Source organism: Nothobranchius furzeri, chromosome 1, assembly GCF_043380555.1.
Source record: "Nothobranchius furzeri strain GRZ-AD chromosome 1, NfurGRZ-RIMD1, whole genome shotgun sequence".
Taxonomy (NCBI): Eukaryota; Metazoa; Chordata; class Actinopteri; order Cyprinodontiformes; family Nothobranchiidae; genus Nothobranchius; species Nothobranchius furzeri.
In genome coordinates this window covers 70440337-70456663 of record NC_091741.1, presented here as the reverse complement: position 1 = coordinate 70456663, position 16327 = coordinate 70440337, and the positions used below count along the sequence as shown (strand labels likewise).

At 41.1% G+C, this 16327-nt stretch overlaps 1 protein-coding gene across 1 annotated transcript in view; it reads left to right on the top strand.

The window, feature by feature from the left end:
* Positions 1-16327, top strand: part of ppargc1b (peroxisome proliferator-activated receptor gamma, coactivator 1 beta) — a 115362-nt gene that overhangs the window by 79819 nt on the left and 19216 nt on the right. Inside the window, exons 2-3 of the mRNA XM_015951844.3 lie at positions 416-601; positions 10470-10670. Coding sequence (XP_015807330.3) covers positions 416-601; positions 10470-10670 — 387 coding nt within the window. The remainder of the gene's footprint in view (positions 1-415; positions 602-10469; positions 10671-16327) is intronic.

Below are 16327 nucleotides of genomic sequence, written 5' to 3'. Positions count from 1 at the left end.
TGTAAAAAGGGTAGCCCAAGGGAAACTAGCTAAACCTCTAATTCTGACAATGGCACATAGTGACAAACTTCACAGAAAGCACCAACCACAACAGTCTCACGGCGGGAGCAGCATTAGTGCCCACGTACGGCTGTTCGTCTGAAGAAACAACGGTTACAGAGAAAATAGCATTCCCCTTGTTATAAAACAAAAGAGCAAAGGGGTTATACACCAGTGAGACTGTTCACACTTCACTGGAGATCTATCCAGCTGTGATCAGCAGCATCACATTTTATTTTGGCTTCACAATTTACAAAGTGACTGGCTTTTTAGTGCAGCACTTTTTAGCATCTCATAAGATCTGAACGACGGGGAGTTGTGCTTCACTTACGATGTTAAACCAACATGAACGTTCCCTCTGTGTTTCCCGCTGCAGTATGGGGAGGAGGAGGTGTGTTCGGACCGCTTGGACACTGATTTCCCGGACATCGACCTCTCCCAGCTGGACACCAGCGACTTCGATAGTGTCAACTGTCTCAGCGAGCTGCAGTGGTGCACCGATCAGCCGGCAGATGGGTCACCAGCCTCGGTCCACTACAACACGGCAGATGAGCTCTTCGAGGTAAAACAAAACAGTTCACTTCATCTGAAAATTACTCTTAATCTGTCAGCAAAAATCTCATGTTTCGTCTAAATCTTCTCCTATGCGATACAGTATTTCTTTTTTGTAGGGAATGTTATATTTTGAGCTAAAACTTTATATTTGTAATATTTCTGATCATGACCTCAAGGATACTCTGTACAACAGCCAGTCTTCCTGCTTGTTGACACGTGGAAGACGCCAACCCTTCACCTGATTCCTGTGCTGAAACTTAGACACGCAGTGTGTTTCAGAGGGCACTGCCACAAAATGAACTCCCAGTTACGCAGCGTGTAACACGATGATGGAGTCAGTCCATCAGTTTAGACTGGCCCAGTGCTTCCCAGCAGCCAGTGACAACCCCCGGGCTCCAGTTTCCAGTGCCCTTCCTGAATGGAATCAGGAATTACTGGTCTTGATTTCTCTGCATCTGAAAGCTGATCCTGGATCATTGACCTGGAGATGTCTTGTGATCCCATTTAGAAAATAAATAAATAAATTGAGTGCACTGTGAGAATAAAAGGACAAATAAGCGATAAAATACCATTTAGGTCCAGATCATCGGTCATGTAATGCAGCTCTGCTGGTGGAAATGGCTCTGATGCTATGATGCATCACTGGTTAGAGGGAAATGGGCAAAGCATGATGGGAATGCAGGTGAAGTGAACGGTTGCTGATTCTGTCTCCAGTGTGTGTCTCTTTGGTCCATGAGCCCTTTGATCCCCACTAACAGACTTTCGGTAAAGACCTTTTATACGACCTGAAACTCCAAAAATTAGAATATGGTGCAAAGTCCATTTATTTCAGTAATTCAGCTTAGACTGAGACTATTTAACACTAGAAATGCCACCATATTGCCACTACTAGCATGGCCTTGAGCTGTCAGTTTCACTACTGCATTTAAAGGTTAATTAATTCACCTTGCACATTTATGAAATTGAATAATATTTAGTTTAATCAGCAAAATGTTTTGTAACCCAAAAAAATAAAATCTAGATAGACAGTTTCAGAATCATAACGGTCCATGTTATCAGTCTTTCCATTTCTACAGTCAAATGCCCTTTATGCCTCTATGCTGTTTTGTCTCTTCCTTATATTTTAGTTGAAAAAGACAAAAAGTAAAAATCATGAGAAAGAAGAAGACTGATCAAAGGCTGGAGATGCTCTTTGACTTTAAAATTTCCCAATGTTTATGTACTATTTTCATCTTGCCCTGGGAAACCAGTGAGAAAATCACTGGCAGTCAAAATGACTGCCTCACACCAAATAGGTAAAAATGATCATATTCCATTTGTCTTTTGTACAATCTGCATGAAATACATTTTTTAGAAAACCGTACACTGATTTAATAATAATAATGCATTGAACTTACATAGCGCTTTTCTAGACACCCAAAGACGCTTTCACACACTCTCACATTCACACACTGCTAGTGATGGTAAGCTACTTGTAGCCACAGCCGCCCTGGGGAGGTCTGACAGAGGCGAGGGTGCCATTTGGCGCCGTCGGCCCCTCTGACCACCACTAACACAGGTTAGTTGGGTGAAGTGTCTTGCCCAAGGACACAACAGCAGGATACCCCTGGTGGGAGCTGGAATCGAACCCATGACCCTCCGATCATGAGGCAACCCGCTCTACCACCTGAGCTACTGCTTGTTGTTTAGGTAACAATTAACAATAAGTGTCCCTTTATTATGCATTAATAAACAAAGGATCCCTTTATTTTCTTTGTCGTTATTGTTAACTATTAGGTGTCCTTAGGGTTTGGACAAAAGACACTTCCGATGTTCCGATCACATTTTTTGCCCCCAATCTGATTCTGAGTCCTTTGATTTTGAGTCTCTGCTGATACCGAATCCCGATGAGATACTTCAGCAAAGCTATAAAATAAGAAGAAAAAGGGATAATACGTCCAAGGTTTTCCTAATTATTATTATTTTTTAGGTATTTATTTATTTATTTCTGTATTTGTGCCATTTCTTTATTTTATCTGCCAAAAACACCACTTGTTTAGGACGTGCATTGATAAAAAAACAAGTTAATATTATGACTATATTTAAAAATAGTGGAGTCCACATATTGCAAATTGTTTACATCCTCATTATGTGGCTGTGATGTGTGTTCCCGTGACAGAGGGGCCGCACAGCACCATGGCCAGCTGGCTAATTCTATCTGCAGAACACCAGTAGCTATCTGCACCACAAACTCCATCCTTATCTCTTGAATCATCGTGTCATATGCTAGAGCTACCATCAGGGACATGAAAAGACTGCAGCATGCCGTACGCTCTGCTGAGAAGGTCATTGGCTGCAAACTCCCCCCTATACAGGACCTGTACACCTCCAGGACACTGGGGCGTGCAGGTCGGATCACAGCAGACCCATCTGACTCCGATTCATTTGGACCAGAACTTCTCACCACAAAAATAGTTTCTTCTCCTCTGCGGTCGGACGCATAAATGTCTATCGTAGACCTGCCCACTCCTGCTTTGTGTCAGTCACATGACCCTGTGTTGTGTTTGCACCTGAACTGATCCACTCTGACCAGTACCTACACTGACTTGTTTAAAGTAGCAGCTTCTCTAATTATTGCCTCCCTATATTATTATTGGGTTTATTTCTTAATTTCAATTTTACTTATCATTTACCTTTATTTGCCCCAAGTACCGCAGCAATTTTCAAATATTGCAGTTTTCGATTTCTCGCACATATGGCAATAAAACCCTTCTGATTCTGACATCATATTCATAGACGCGACGTGGACTAAGTTGCCGTCTTGGATGGGTCTCCAATCGCCCCCAGTGCTTTTATCTCTGCTAAAGAAGGTGTTCACTCAACTAAAAAACACATTTATTATAATTTTTAACGAATTCAGATATATGGTATGGCACGATAATTAAGAATTTGACTCTAGTTGGGTTTGGAGAGAGAGAAAAACACCCAATATAGCTAATACGCTATCAAACGCCTAATAAACAGGTTTTATAACATCCAGTAGCATGTATTCACATAAACCAGTAACATTTATTATTAAACATGAAGACTAACAGGCAATAATTAGTCTTAACAAGCATAATTTATGCATGGTGCAGTAAAAAGCTTTCAGACAGGTTTGACAGATTCTGAATCTTTATAAATAAGAATCACGATTCAAACGTAAATCAGTTTTTTCAGGCACACCTGATATTCACCAAGTTTCATCTGTTAAACCTAATGACAAGTTTGACGATGAACTCAAGGATGGAATGCTTCGCGCTGTGAACACACAAACTCATATAATTGTCGAGATGAGTCGTAAGCTTGGAACTTTGGCTGAGATTCAGGCTCTGGCACAGAAGGTGGATTCCATCGAGGGCAGAGTTGTGGACGGATCAGCACGGATTGGGATAGATTAATTCCGCCATTATTGGATCAAGAGGGGTTGATGACCAACAGAACTGTAAGGCAGAGAGGAAATTATCTCTCTCTTAGAGCCCTGCACTGAAGCCCTAGGCCCTCGGGTCGGCCCGGCCCGACGGCCCACGGGCCGGGCTTCGGGCCAACGACTGTGTAATTACCTTGGACACGGGCCGGGCCGGGTGCCTTTATTTTTAATCGAATTCATTAAAAAAAATTGAAACACTTAAACCAGTGGTCGCAACCTGTTCCCATCAAAAAGCCATTATTACCCGTTTCCCACAGTAAAGAAAACACTGGGAGCCACAACAGCCGCAGCGTTGTGGGTGGGGCCTACCCTCAGGCAGCAGAGCGCTGCTTTAACCAATCACAACAGGTGACAGCAGCCAGTACCGGTCACTCGTGTACGTCAAAGCTGTCTTTCATAAGATGATAATCAATAAAACGATTTATATAAAGTTGATCCAGAAGTTGTAGCCCGTCTCTGCCTACAGTATTTTGATATTTTTCACCCTGTTGATGGTTTTACTGAGCAGGTGCCACTTTTGTCATACGTTTCTTTTTAAAACATGTTTAGACTGTTCAGAATACAAATCCAGGCTCTGTCAAGTTTGATTGTTGTAATTAAACTTTGTATGTGGAGAAGGTCAGAAAAGGATCCGATCAATTTGTTTTTCCCTCATTTACAGCGACGGAGATAACGGCGCGGTGCGCCTGGCTCTGGTGTTAATAAAGTTTAATTTTATCTATTTTCACAAGAAAACAGAACAGTTAAAAGCAGGGCTTGTGTTGAAAGGACAGTTCCCGTATTTGACCGTTTATTTTGACGGAGAAAGAATAGAAAGAATTACCCCGACGCATGCAGACGAACTGACACTTTATTCTACGCACATCGCAGATGTAGCTAAATCACTAAAGAAAAGATTCCCATCTGAAGGCAAGTTCCGGTACAAAAGTGGTGTGTCTGAAAACACAGTTCTGGTTAAAACCCGGACTGGATTGTCCACACATATTCCAGAATGTCAGTCTGGAAAGGGTTTAGGAGTCACCGTGCTCTCCAACCCATTAATCTCCCTCCCCTGTCCAAACAGAGATGATAAGCGCTGCTCCATGTGGCTGCACGCACCGAAGTGAGGAGAGTCTGAACCCTACCTCCCCACCTAGTGGACACTTATGTTGTGTAATGTCTGAAGTGTGTGCATATCTGTCTGAGGTGTTTTTTTTGCATAGCAAAGCTACCCTCTCAGGTGAGAGTAACTCTGAAGTGCCTTTTTTCCCCTCCCCCGACTCTATCCTCATATAAACCCTTTTGATCTATTACGGTAGCGCGACTCGGGTTGCGAATGTCCACAGTCACCTATTCTTGTCATATATGCATGTATGTATGTTTGATCTCAGAATTGTGTGTACTGAAACTCTTTAATTTCCCTCTGGGATTAATAAAGTATTATTGAATTGAATTGAATTGAATTGAATTTTAGCCAATATTGTATCGATCAGAGCCGTGCAGACATCAGATAATAAACAGAGTGATAAGGAGACTAATTAATCTGCTTCTGCTGCTTCTTTGAGTCTCGGCTGCCTGTCAATGCAAACTATTTTACAGTAACAAATCAGAATTTAATCCCATGTTGGGAAGTATTGATCCCATTTGTGTGGGAGGATTTGAATTAAGCTTTGAGACTGCAGACAGAGAGAGCTGTCAGGTTAGAAAGATTAAGGTAATTATAACAAATGTTATTATTTTAATGACATTAATAATGTTGCATTACGATGTTTGTGTGTGCAGATTAATGAAATATGTATTTCTCTGTTGCATAATTTTTTTGTTAAAAAATAATTACCATTAGATTGGATAATTTATCAAGAACATTATATTAAGAAATAGAAAATCTTGTTGCTTTGAAGTTGTAACAGTTTTTCAAGAACACAATAAATGAACTGAGCAGAAATTTTTATTAATACATCATTATGCTTTTAAACAACATAGTACATCAGCTTTTTAGGAATTTTTTAGACATATCTTGGATTATTTAATGCACTACTGTCCAACATCCAGGTCAGAGTTAGAAAGGCAGCGGGCCTGAGACAGAGAATATATTTCATGATAAACATGTTGGCAGCCAGGGACAGATAAAGCTGGACGATAGCAGTGAGAGACAGATGAAGGAAACTTCCTTTAGACCAGCTGTGTGCTATCACCTCTCCACCAGACTCTGGAAGGCGAGAAGGCAAATCTTCCACGGGAAGCAGCTCCTTCGTGGATGCACTGTAAGCAAAGGGCCCACAGAAAAACAAAGCAGGCATTTACTAAGACATTTGCTGGTGATGCATGCTTTAATAAAAAACAAACAAACAAACAAAAAAAACTTTCAAAATATTTGTTAAAAGACGAAACTAAAGAGATTCCTTCAGGTGTATGTGGTCCATTTAGCTCTATGTCTACCAAGCTTTAAGTGTGGTAGAGGAACTTGAAAAGAAATCATGTTTTCTGCTAGTTTGTGTTTTGATTCATATTTTGAATAAATTAAATAAATATAAATAAATAAATAAATAAATAAATAAATAAATAAATAAATAAATAAATAAATAAATAAATAAATAAAAATCCAACCAACAGCTGCAAGTCAAACCGAGTCATGTCAGTAGGGATAAATGAAAGGAAGACATCAGGTCGATTTTTAATAAAAGCCTGTTTCAGCTAAACTATTTTTAAAGACGGAGTCACAGGTCTAACTTATCCGGGTAAAAAACGAGAAAAGAAAGCAGACTTATAAAAAGTCATTATGAGGATCCAATCCAATCCAATTTTATTTATAAAGCGCAGTCAACAAGGCATTACAACCAAACAAGGCGCTGTACACTAAAAATGATAGTTAATTAAACCGGCGTTATACAATCATGTCGAACACAGATAAAAGATAAAAAGGAAATACAACAAAATTCCCAAAACTAACAGCTAAAAATCAATAAAACACAGGGAGAATAAAAAATTAGAAAAACATTTTAAAAAGAACCTCAATAATACAGAAGTTGATATTGTGAATTCCATTTTTAAACAATGCAGTTGTGACTGAGGTTCATAATTATGTGGTATAAGCTAGGTTGAAGTAGTGAGTTTTCAAGCGTGATTTAAAAATGCTAGCTGTTGGTGCTAGCCTCACTAGCAGTGGTAATGTGTTCCACAGCTTGGGTGCACAGACAGAGAAAGCCCTCTCTCCACGGCTTTTTAAACGTGCATTCGGAACAGCTAGGAGGAGCTTATCTTCAGACCTGAGAGCACGCGGCGGGTTGTAGTAATGGACCAGTTCACACAGATATGGAGGAGCTTGATGGTTCAAGGATTTGTAAGTCAGAAGCATAATTTTGGAATTTATCCTGAACTGCACGGGCAACCAGTGGAGAGATTTCAGAATTGGAGAAATGTGTTGTCTTCTGTCAGCTCCAGTCAGGAACCTAGCTGCTGAGTTCTGGACCAGCTGAAGTCTAGAAAGAGCTGCTTTACTGATGCCGTATAAGCAGGAGTTGGAGTAATCCAGCCTTGAGGTGATAAAAGTGTGGACCACCGATTTCAGAAGACGTACACTCAGGATGTGCTTTAGTTTTGAGATGTGTCTTAGTTGGTAAAAACATGATTTAACTGTGTTATTGACCTGGGCATCCATCTTCAGAGCCTGGTCCATTTTTACTCCAAGGTTGGAGATTACAGAGGATACATTAGGTGAGAGATAGTTGAGGTCAGGTTGATGAGTAGTCGTGGTACTGTTAGGACTGAAAACGATTAAGTCAGTCTTGGAGTCATTAAGATGGAGGAAGTTATCAGCAAGCCATTGCTTGACCTCAAGGATACAATCAGACAGAACTTTCGTTGATTGAGTTGGCTTAAATGAAAAGTAGATTTGACAGTCGTCAGCGTAAAGATGGTATGAGACAGCGTGCTTTCTGAAAATGGCTCCTAAGGGCAGTATATAGAGGATGATAATTTAGGCAATAATTGAGGATGGATATAGGACCTCTACAGGAACAGTTTGTGTTATGTAGATGACTGATTGATTTAAATTGTTCAGAGAGTTGTGATTACGCCTCACGACTAAAACGTTTCCACCATAGTGGATAACTCGTGTGTGGTAATTGCAGTTTGGAGTCAGATGTGAGAACAGTGTTAGAATTTGATTGACTTCTTCCCTCAGTTTAAAGAAGAACCCTTGTTGGTTTAACATGTTTTCTGCATTTGGACTTTATGTTTCTATACCAACTATCACACATAAACAAGGCAGGCTTGAGCAGTCTTCATTCCCACTGTAGCTCCTATAAAACGTCTTGAACAAATGTGTGTAAACATATTAAAAAGAGATTGCTTTTGGTTGTAGAGAGGAAATTTCAAAGCAGTCATATCTGTAGTAAAACAAATTTAATCAGGAAGACAATGTCTTGGGAGAATAATGCTACCTGCTCCTGAGAGCAAAAAGGAAAATTCTTTAGTAAAAGTAACAAGGTGTTTAAAACATTTAAATAAAAGTGTTTCTATGTAAAATTAATAAATAACTAACATCACACACATAGATAGCTTTCCCAATGTAAGCCTTTCAGAGTTCAGATGGTTTTACATCCATCAGGATTGATGAGCAAGTGGCTAGTTCAGGTGAAGCTACAACAGGTCTGACCTCCGATCTGAAAACCTTTTTTTATTTATTTTTTGGCTGTCACTATACCATAACCCTTTTGTTGCAGCGACCACAAAATGTAGCAATTTGGGTGCTTCTAGGAGGCAAAAGGAATTCCTTAAGATTTCAGAAGAAATAACCATATGCTCTTTAACTGATAACGATTTAAAGTTAGCCTGACAAGCCAGCCTCTTTATGTAAAATGTTAATAGTCTGGCCACGAGCCATTGAAACAACCCAGAGTTGTGGGGCAACATCTACTGTTGTCTTTCAAACTGTCTCTGCACGCAGTTGGACAGTAGTAGGGCCAATCAATCTCTCAGGACACAACGGAAATCAGTCAACGGGGCAGCCCACCAAACATGATGAAAGTAGAAGAAAATACATCAGTTTTTGAAAAAAAAAAAAGGGAATTAAGGACTTACCAGCTCAGTAGCCTAGTGGTAGAGTGTCTGCCCTGGAACTGGGAGATTGGGGCTCGATTCCCAGTCAGGTCATACCAACGACTTTAAAAAACGGGACCCAATGTCTCCCTGCTTGACATTCATGCTTCTCCGTCTGCGTCAGTGCGGAGACACGCAAAGTCCTTGCGTGCCTGCCGGAGAGCTCCGCAAGGACGGGCGGAGTCGAGCTCTCTTTCCTAAACATCCGTCAGTCGAGACAGACAACGCAAGCTTGTGATTGGTCAGGACGCGGCTGTCGTCTACACCGCCGGCATTGCGCCCTCAAAAACATAAAGAGAGCCGAGGATAACTAGCGGCAGACACGGAGAAGCTTGAAGAATACCTCATGAAAAAACTCTAAAAACATGAACGTTGTAATTCTCCCGTGACTGGAGGAGTGAAAAGATGCGCAGCAAGTGTTTTGTTTGTGGACAGAAATGACAGGAAACGTGGGTTTAGAGGTGGGGAGCGCATGAAGAGGTGGGAGAATGAGAGACAAATATGTCCGTGTTAAAAGTCTCTTATATACACAAAAAACACAATATAAACACACTATCTTGGACCGATACATGACAGGATACCACAGAACAGCGCTACGCCCTCTGTTGCCCTGCCGGGCAATTGCTTTGCAACACTCTCCAGGAGACGGAGAGCAAAACGCTTCCGTCAATCCGTGCGTGTCTGTCCCTTGCAGAGCTGACGGAGAAGCAAGCTTTAAGGGGTTGGATCGAGGGGTTAAACCACCAAATAGTTCCCGAGCACAGCCACCGCTCCCCTTGATGGGGATGGGTTAAATGCGGAGATGAATTTCACCAGTGTCTGATGATGACTATGGGACTTTAACTTTAACTTTAAGTACCTCTATCTGCTCTTGTTTCAAAGAAAAGCTCAAGTCTAAATCACCCAATGATGATGCCAAAGCCATTTCAAACTAGTGTTGTTTTTGAGCCAACGCCATCTTTGTAGTTTTTCTCAGTTCTAATTCTGGTGCTAAGCCTGCCCAACCTGCTGAAGCTACAACAGAGCTTGGCTACACCAAACTGCATAGCAAAAGCCTTTATGCTACTTCTACAGTTGGTCTAGATTTCTAGGCTAGCGCAAAGGTAGAAAAATAAACAATTGTATGATCTGATGTGCAATTTAGAGAACTGGAGTGGCAGCAGTACATTTTAATCTATGCTTTTACATAGACAGTTAGCTTATCACTTCTGTAAGCTGTAAACTGTTTGCACAAACAAAGTTTGTCCACAAAATTCTTTAAAATAGTCGAAAATATAACTATCAGTGAAACTGTGAGGATGTTTTTGGTTTCTTACCCCATTTCTCTACATGTTTTGTCTCCCTGCAGATAGGAGAGGAGAATGCGGCTCTGCTGGCCGCGCTTACAGACAGTTTGGATGGCATTGTGGATGCTGAAGTGGGTGGGCTTTCAGTTTTTCCCGCTCTGGAGGAAGAGCCAAGTCAAGAAGAGGAAGATGAGGACAGCCTTCCTCTAAGTGCTGAAGACTTCAGTCAGTCCCTAGGGGCTGAGACAGAGGACCTATCTCTAGTAAGAACATTTAAAGTAGACAGTTACGCTTGTTGTGCTTTGTTTTTGAGATATTTAGACAAAACTTGGCTAACATGTCTAAAAATATGTTTGAGACTCTTATCTCTGCTTTTTGAAAAATCTAAATACTTTTTCTGCTCAGAAAATGAAACCAGTTGAAGTAGGTTCCTTCATTTTCGCTTTAAGCAGCAGTCACTACGTCTCATCCATGCCATTTCCTTTGACACGCGTTCTAATCCGTTTCACATGTTCTAACCTTGATGTTTTAGCTAGCAAGCTTTAAAGTTTACCTTTACTTCTCAAAAAAACGGGTGCACAAAAGTAACCTTTCATCCAGTCCCAGACTGTGAGCTATGCTGTATTTCCGAGGGCCATGTGCATGTTTTTCAGGCTCTTACAGACAGGATCTTACAGACTTGCTGTTTGATAAATAAATTAAATAATACAAATTAAGCACTAAATCAAGTCTAAATGACAGTGCTTTCTGTTCAGGTTTCAGAACAAATGATAAACTATAAGTCCTCACAAGGACAGTAATCCAGGAGGATGTGACCTTGCTGTGCATGTGATTTCTTTGTGTTTAGTCTGTTCCCATTCTTTTTTTCACACTATACTGCTGGATGCCTCACTCTGGGCCCCTCCATTGTTCCATGAACCACTCTTCTAGACACAGCTCCAGTTATCAGCCTCCACCTGCACCTGAGCACCCCTGGTGCCGCCCGCCTTCATCTCATCATGCAGGAACAACAAATTGTTGTTTCCCTTCACAGGGAATATTGTGCCCCAATTTCCCTGTGTTAGTGTCAGATGAACGTCGGCCTGTGCTCGGCTATTGAGTTTAACTGAAGAAGGGAGCTCTTTCAGTGCATAAACGACTTATGATTACCGCTGTAATGTGGCCTTATTGCACTTGTCAGGTTAAATCTATTCCACTTCCTTCATTTGACTTAAATTTCACACTACAAAGGTGTGCACTCTGCTTTGGTGGCAACCTACAAAGATGCTCGTTGTTTGGCGTCATGAATTGAGGTGGATAACCGGAGACCTAATGCGTAAATGTTAACCAAACTGCTCTGCTCTTTCATTTGTAATTACACCAGGCAGAGCTCCAAAACAAGTCCTTTGGTGGAGATCACATTAGCTTAGATTTAAAACATGATTGTTCTTTAACATCTGATAGAAGAAGAGGAGTTTGAAAAATGCAGAACAACTTTTAGAATGACTTAAAGAGCAAGTTCACTGAGAAGCCATTTTTTTCCTTTTTTTATTTTTAAAGTACGATCAGTGATTCTACATGCAGGCCGAATATGCCAGTAGCCTCCAATAGACAATAGACGGAGAAACATTTGGGTCAGAAAAAGCCACTCATTTAACATTCATGGACTCACCCATCTTGACTCGCAATGGGGAAGGCTGTTGATAGTTTAGCGTCCAGGAGCAAGAAGAGCACGTCTCAGCAAGTAGAAGCTAACCGTTAGCATTAGCATCTCCACAACATGTCAGATCTCTTTCAGGCTTGTGTTGTTTGTGGAGATAAAACATCAACTTTGCAAAGCAGAGTCAGTGGTAGAGTTGTGTTGCTGTTAGCCAATCAGAGGGGAGATGTAAGGCATGCTGTAGCTCAGGAGGTAGAGCGCGTTGTCTAGTAGGCTATAGGTTTGTTTCCAGCTCCTGCCAGAGAATGCTGCTGTTGTGTCCTTGGGCAAGACACTTAACCCTCCTTGCCTGCTGGTGGACCAGTGTTCGGCAGTCTCACTTCCATCAGTGTGCCCCTCACCACCATGATGAGATTGTGTGTGTGTATGGGTGTGTGAATGGGTGAATGACTGATTGTGTTGTGAAGCGCCTTGGGGGGTTGTAGAACCCTAAGAAGATGCTATACAAATACAGGCCATGTTTCTCTAAAAGGGTCATTTTAGCACATACTGGCTCAAGGAAATTATTTCAAAATTAAAAATAAAAAGGTTTCCTAGTATACATTTAATGTAACACTTGAGTGTAACGAATTTGTGAAAAAGCACATAGAACTCAAACTTTTTTCAGAGCCTGAAACTGTATCATTAATCTGTGAGGAGACAAATGGACAGACAGTCTTTATTCCAACATATGCCCCCTTTAAAACACCTTTAAAGTTATTTTAGGGATTTTATTTAGCGACTGGCTGCACCCCGCAGTGTCTGAACATTTAGTGATGTAAATCCGGCAGTGATGTTCAGGACCCCTGACGGAATGCAGAATACTTCAGTGTACTAAATATAAATCATATCATCCTGAATCCTGACTCTGTTTCCACTGCATGCACTATCAGTGGCAAAAATAGCAACCTGACATTCACGTCCACTCACACAGAAAAGCCTGGTGTAATAACATTAGGCTCTTTACTCTACTGGAGCTGCCAGATGTGTGTGTGTGTGTGTGTGTGTGTGTGTGTGTGTGTGTGTGTGTGTGTGTGTGTGTGTGTGTGTGTGTGTGTGTGTGTGTGTGTGTGTGTGTGTGTGTCTGTGTGTCTGTGTGTCTGTGTGTGCGAGCGTGTGTGTGTGTGTGTGTGTGTGTGTGTGTGTGTGTCTGTCTGTGTGTGTGTGTGTGTGTGTGTGTGTGTGTGTGTCTGTGTGTCTGTGTGTGTGTGTGTGTGCGAGCGTGTGTGTGTGTGTGGGATTCATTCTCTATCAGTTGATCAGTTGAGTGGTTTACCATCACATGACCGCTGCCACTCATGTGCACTGGCCTGAGAGTGGCACTGCCCTCTACTGCTCTCCACGGGTATTAAAGATGACCTCACTGAGGGTTTCCTTTGCATCTGCTCACACATCTTTGTTTTTGAATCTATAACAAATGACATTTATCTTCATTGTTTTTCTCAGCTGATGGTCACATGAACTGCCTGTATTCATTTTGAAGTGCTGACAGATGAGATAATAAATATAAAAACACGTACAACTCCATGAAAACGGAATAAAACATTTTCTAGGTCTAGATTAAAGAGTCAGTCACTCCTGTTCTATTTTCTGCACATTTTATAAACTCTTCACCTATATTCATCTACATATGTTTACACGAGCTTGTCAACAGGGATCAGCAAAGGACAGACAAAACATAATTACACAAATGGCATTTTTATTCTATTCTACAGATAAATGCATCGTTCCTTCAAGCTGTTACAGAATTATCAGATCAGCAGTTGTTATTTTGATGGATCTGATGTTAGACACTATTATAAAATTGTTCTCAATTCACTGGAAAACTAGCCTAGTGAACTAGACCAAATTCTTGCTTTGCAAAGAATGGTCTAGGCACGCTCCATTGGAACCTCAGCAGCTCCTACCAGGACTCTGGCTAGCCAATCACAGCTCTCTAGAGGGGTTTCAAACACATAAAGAGCTGTGATTGGTCCATAATGGTGGGCCAATCATAGTGCTCTATCTGCTTAGTGAACAAATCACAGAGCTTTATTGCTTTGTGGGCCAATCAGGGCACTCTATATGCCTGGTGGGTGGGATGATGCAACAGAGTGAAACAAGAGTATATCATATTCATTGTCCAATGGAATGTGGAGATCATTTGAAAGACAACGGTAGAACCCGCCCCACAACCGAGAGCCGTCAATGGAGCATGGCCAGACTAAATAATACATTTATTTAGTCTGGCTTGCCAGGCTACTGGAAAACAAAATCAAAGAAGGAAGAAAAGTGGGAATAAATAAAGGAAGGAAATAAAAATAGAGCATCAAGTTATGAAAAGTCTGTTTATGGTCAGTTTCTGTTGTTTTTCTAATAACATCCATCATATTATTGTCCAGTAAACAATATATATGGTATGCGGTTAGCAATCTGACATCAGTGCCCTCCTGATAGTAAGCAATTCATAAATAAAACACAGTGGAAAAGCCACACTATTGAGTCCTCACCTTTTCTTCTTCGTAGAACATGATTCACATCACATTCGTGTGCACTGGAGTCATTTCTGCAGCCTTCCTACTGTGCATGCCCATAGGAGATTGGGAGCTAATTAATTTCCTTTACTTTGTTACCTGCATCCTAAATTATTTGTTTAATTTGTTCTCCCTGCAGGCCAACTCATCATTACAAATCCTCTGAATGCTAGAATAGATCATTAAAATGCAATTTAGGACAACTGAAGTATCACATGTAAGATTCTACTGAATAATCATTGTTGAAGTAATAAATGTTGGCACAAGATGAATTTAGATTACTTTAATGTTAAAAGTTCAGAAGACAAGTTGCTCTGCAGTCAGTTAGGGAGCACTTCTGCAAAGTCTATTTTTATAAAAACAGTGTGTTTGTGTGTGTGTGTGTGGGGGGGGGGGGGGGTCTTATCACATCCCTCTGTTTTGCTGTGTACTGTTATTTCAGTTTGAGATGAACCCACAATTAAGCTTGCTTATGTATTTATTTTCCCTGAGTATTTCTAAGGTTCTTTTTTTACGTGCAGTTCTGTGTGTGTTCCACTGCAGAACAGGACCTCCATTGATGATTCATGATTCCAGTGCAGCTCTGGAAGGCTGAGTAGAGCGAGGAGGAAGAGTGGAGTAGACTGAGGGGCCCTGATGCTGCTGAAGGGTTTTCAGTGTTTCACACAGACACAAACCTTCAGTTTGCTCCTCTTGCTCAATGAGACCCTGAGAGCAGCAGCATCATCACACACTCTGAGCCAAGTTGGCTTTCTCACAAAAGGCCACGGTAGCCCCATTAGTGATGCAGGCCATCGTCCCATTCACTCGGTTGACCCGTATTCCTTGCCCACACTCAGTACTATTGGGTGGTGATTTTGTGTTGAAGGAAACATTACTAAAGTGATGAAAGTTGGTTGGCCTGCTGCTCTTCTGATTTGATGAATACTCTATCTGCATAAACAATGTAGAATTTTTTTGTTTTGTTGACCGTAAAACTCTTAAATTGTTTTCTTAGCAGTGATTCTTTTAAAGAGGTTTCACATTGTCCTTGGTTGAAGAATTTCGCATTAATTTCAATAAAATATAAGAGCTCTGTTTTTCTGAATTAAGATTATAATGAGATCCAATATCGTGCTAAATCCATTCCAGAGCTTTTGACCATGTTATAATGTTGTTTTCCACAAACAACACTCTCAAAGCAGTTTATGGCTTCACAAATGTTTTTTTCCCCATCTCAGCTGCAGCTTCCCAGCAGCTCTGCAATTGTCTGCTAAAGTACTGCAAACAGCTGGATGGGGTTGCTGATATATCACAATGACCCTATCCCCATCCAGGTCTCAAATCTGCACCCCTCCTCCTCAAGACTGTAGACACTAACGCCCAGTCTCTCACTGTAGCTACCAAGGAGATTAATCACACTAAGTGATTTCTTTCTTACCTAGGCTGAACTTTAAATAAAGCCTAATCCAAAAGTGCATTTTTGTATGCGAAAAGTAAAAGAATCCTGTCCCGTCTTCCTGAAGAAGAGTTAAATCAGCGGACGTGGTTAGGTGTTATGTTCAGGAGCTCTCAAAAATCAAGCCAAATTGTGACTGATTTCAAGACTGCTTGTCAAACCTCCACCAGTACCGGAGTGGGTTTTCAGACAGATTGCTTCTTCAAACTAGCGCCATTCCAATGATGGATAGGCCGGGGTAGTTAGTAAAACTAACTGAGCTGAGTGGGAAATGAGGGCTTGGTTTCCAGG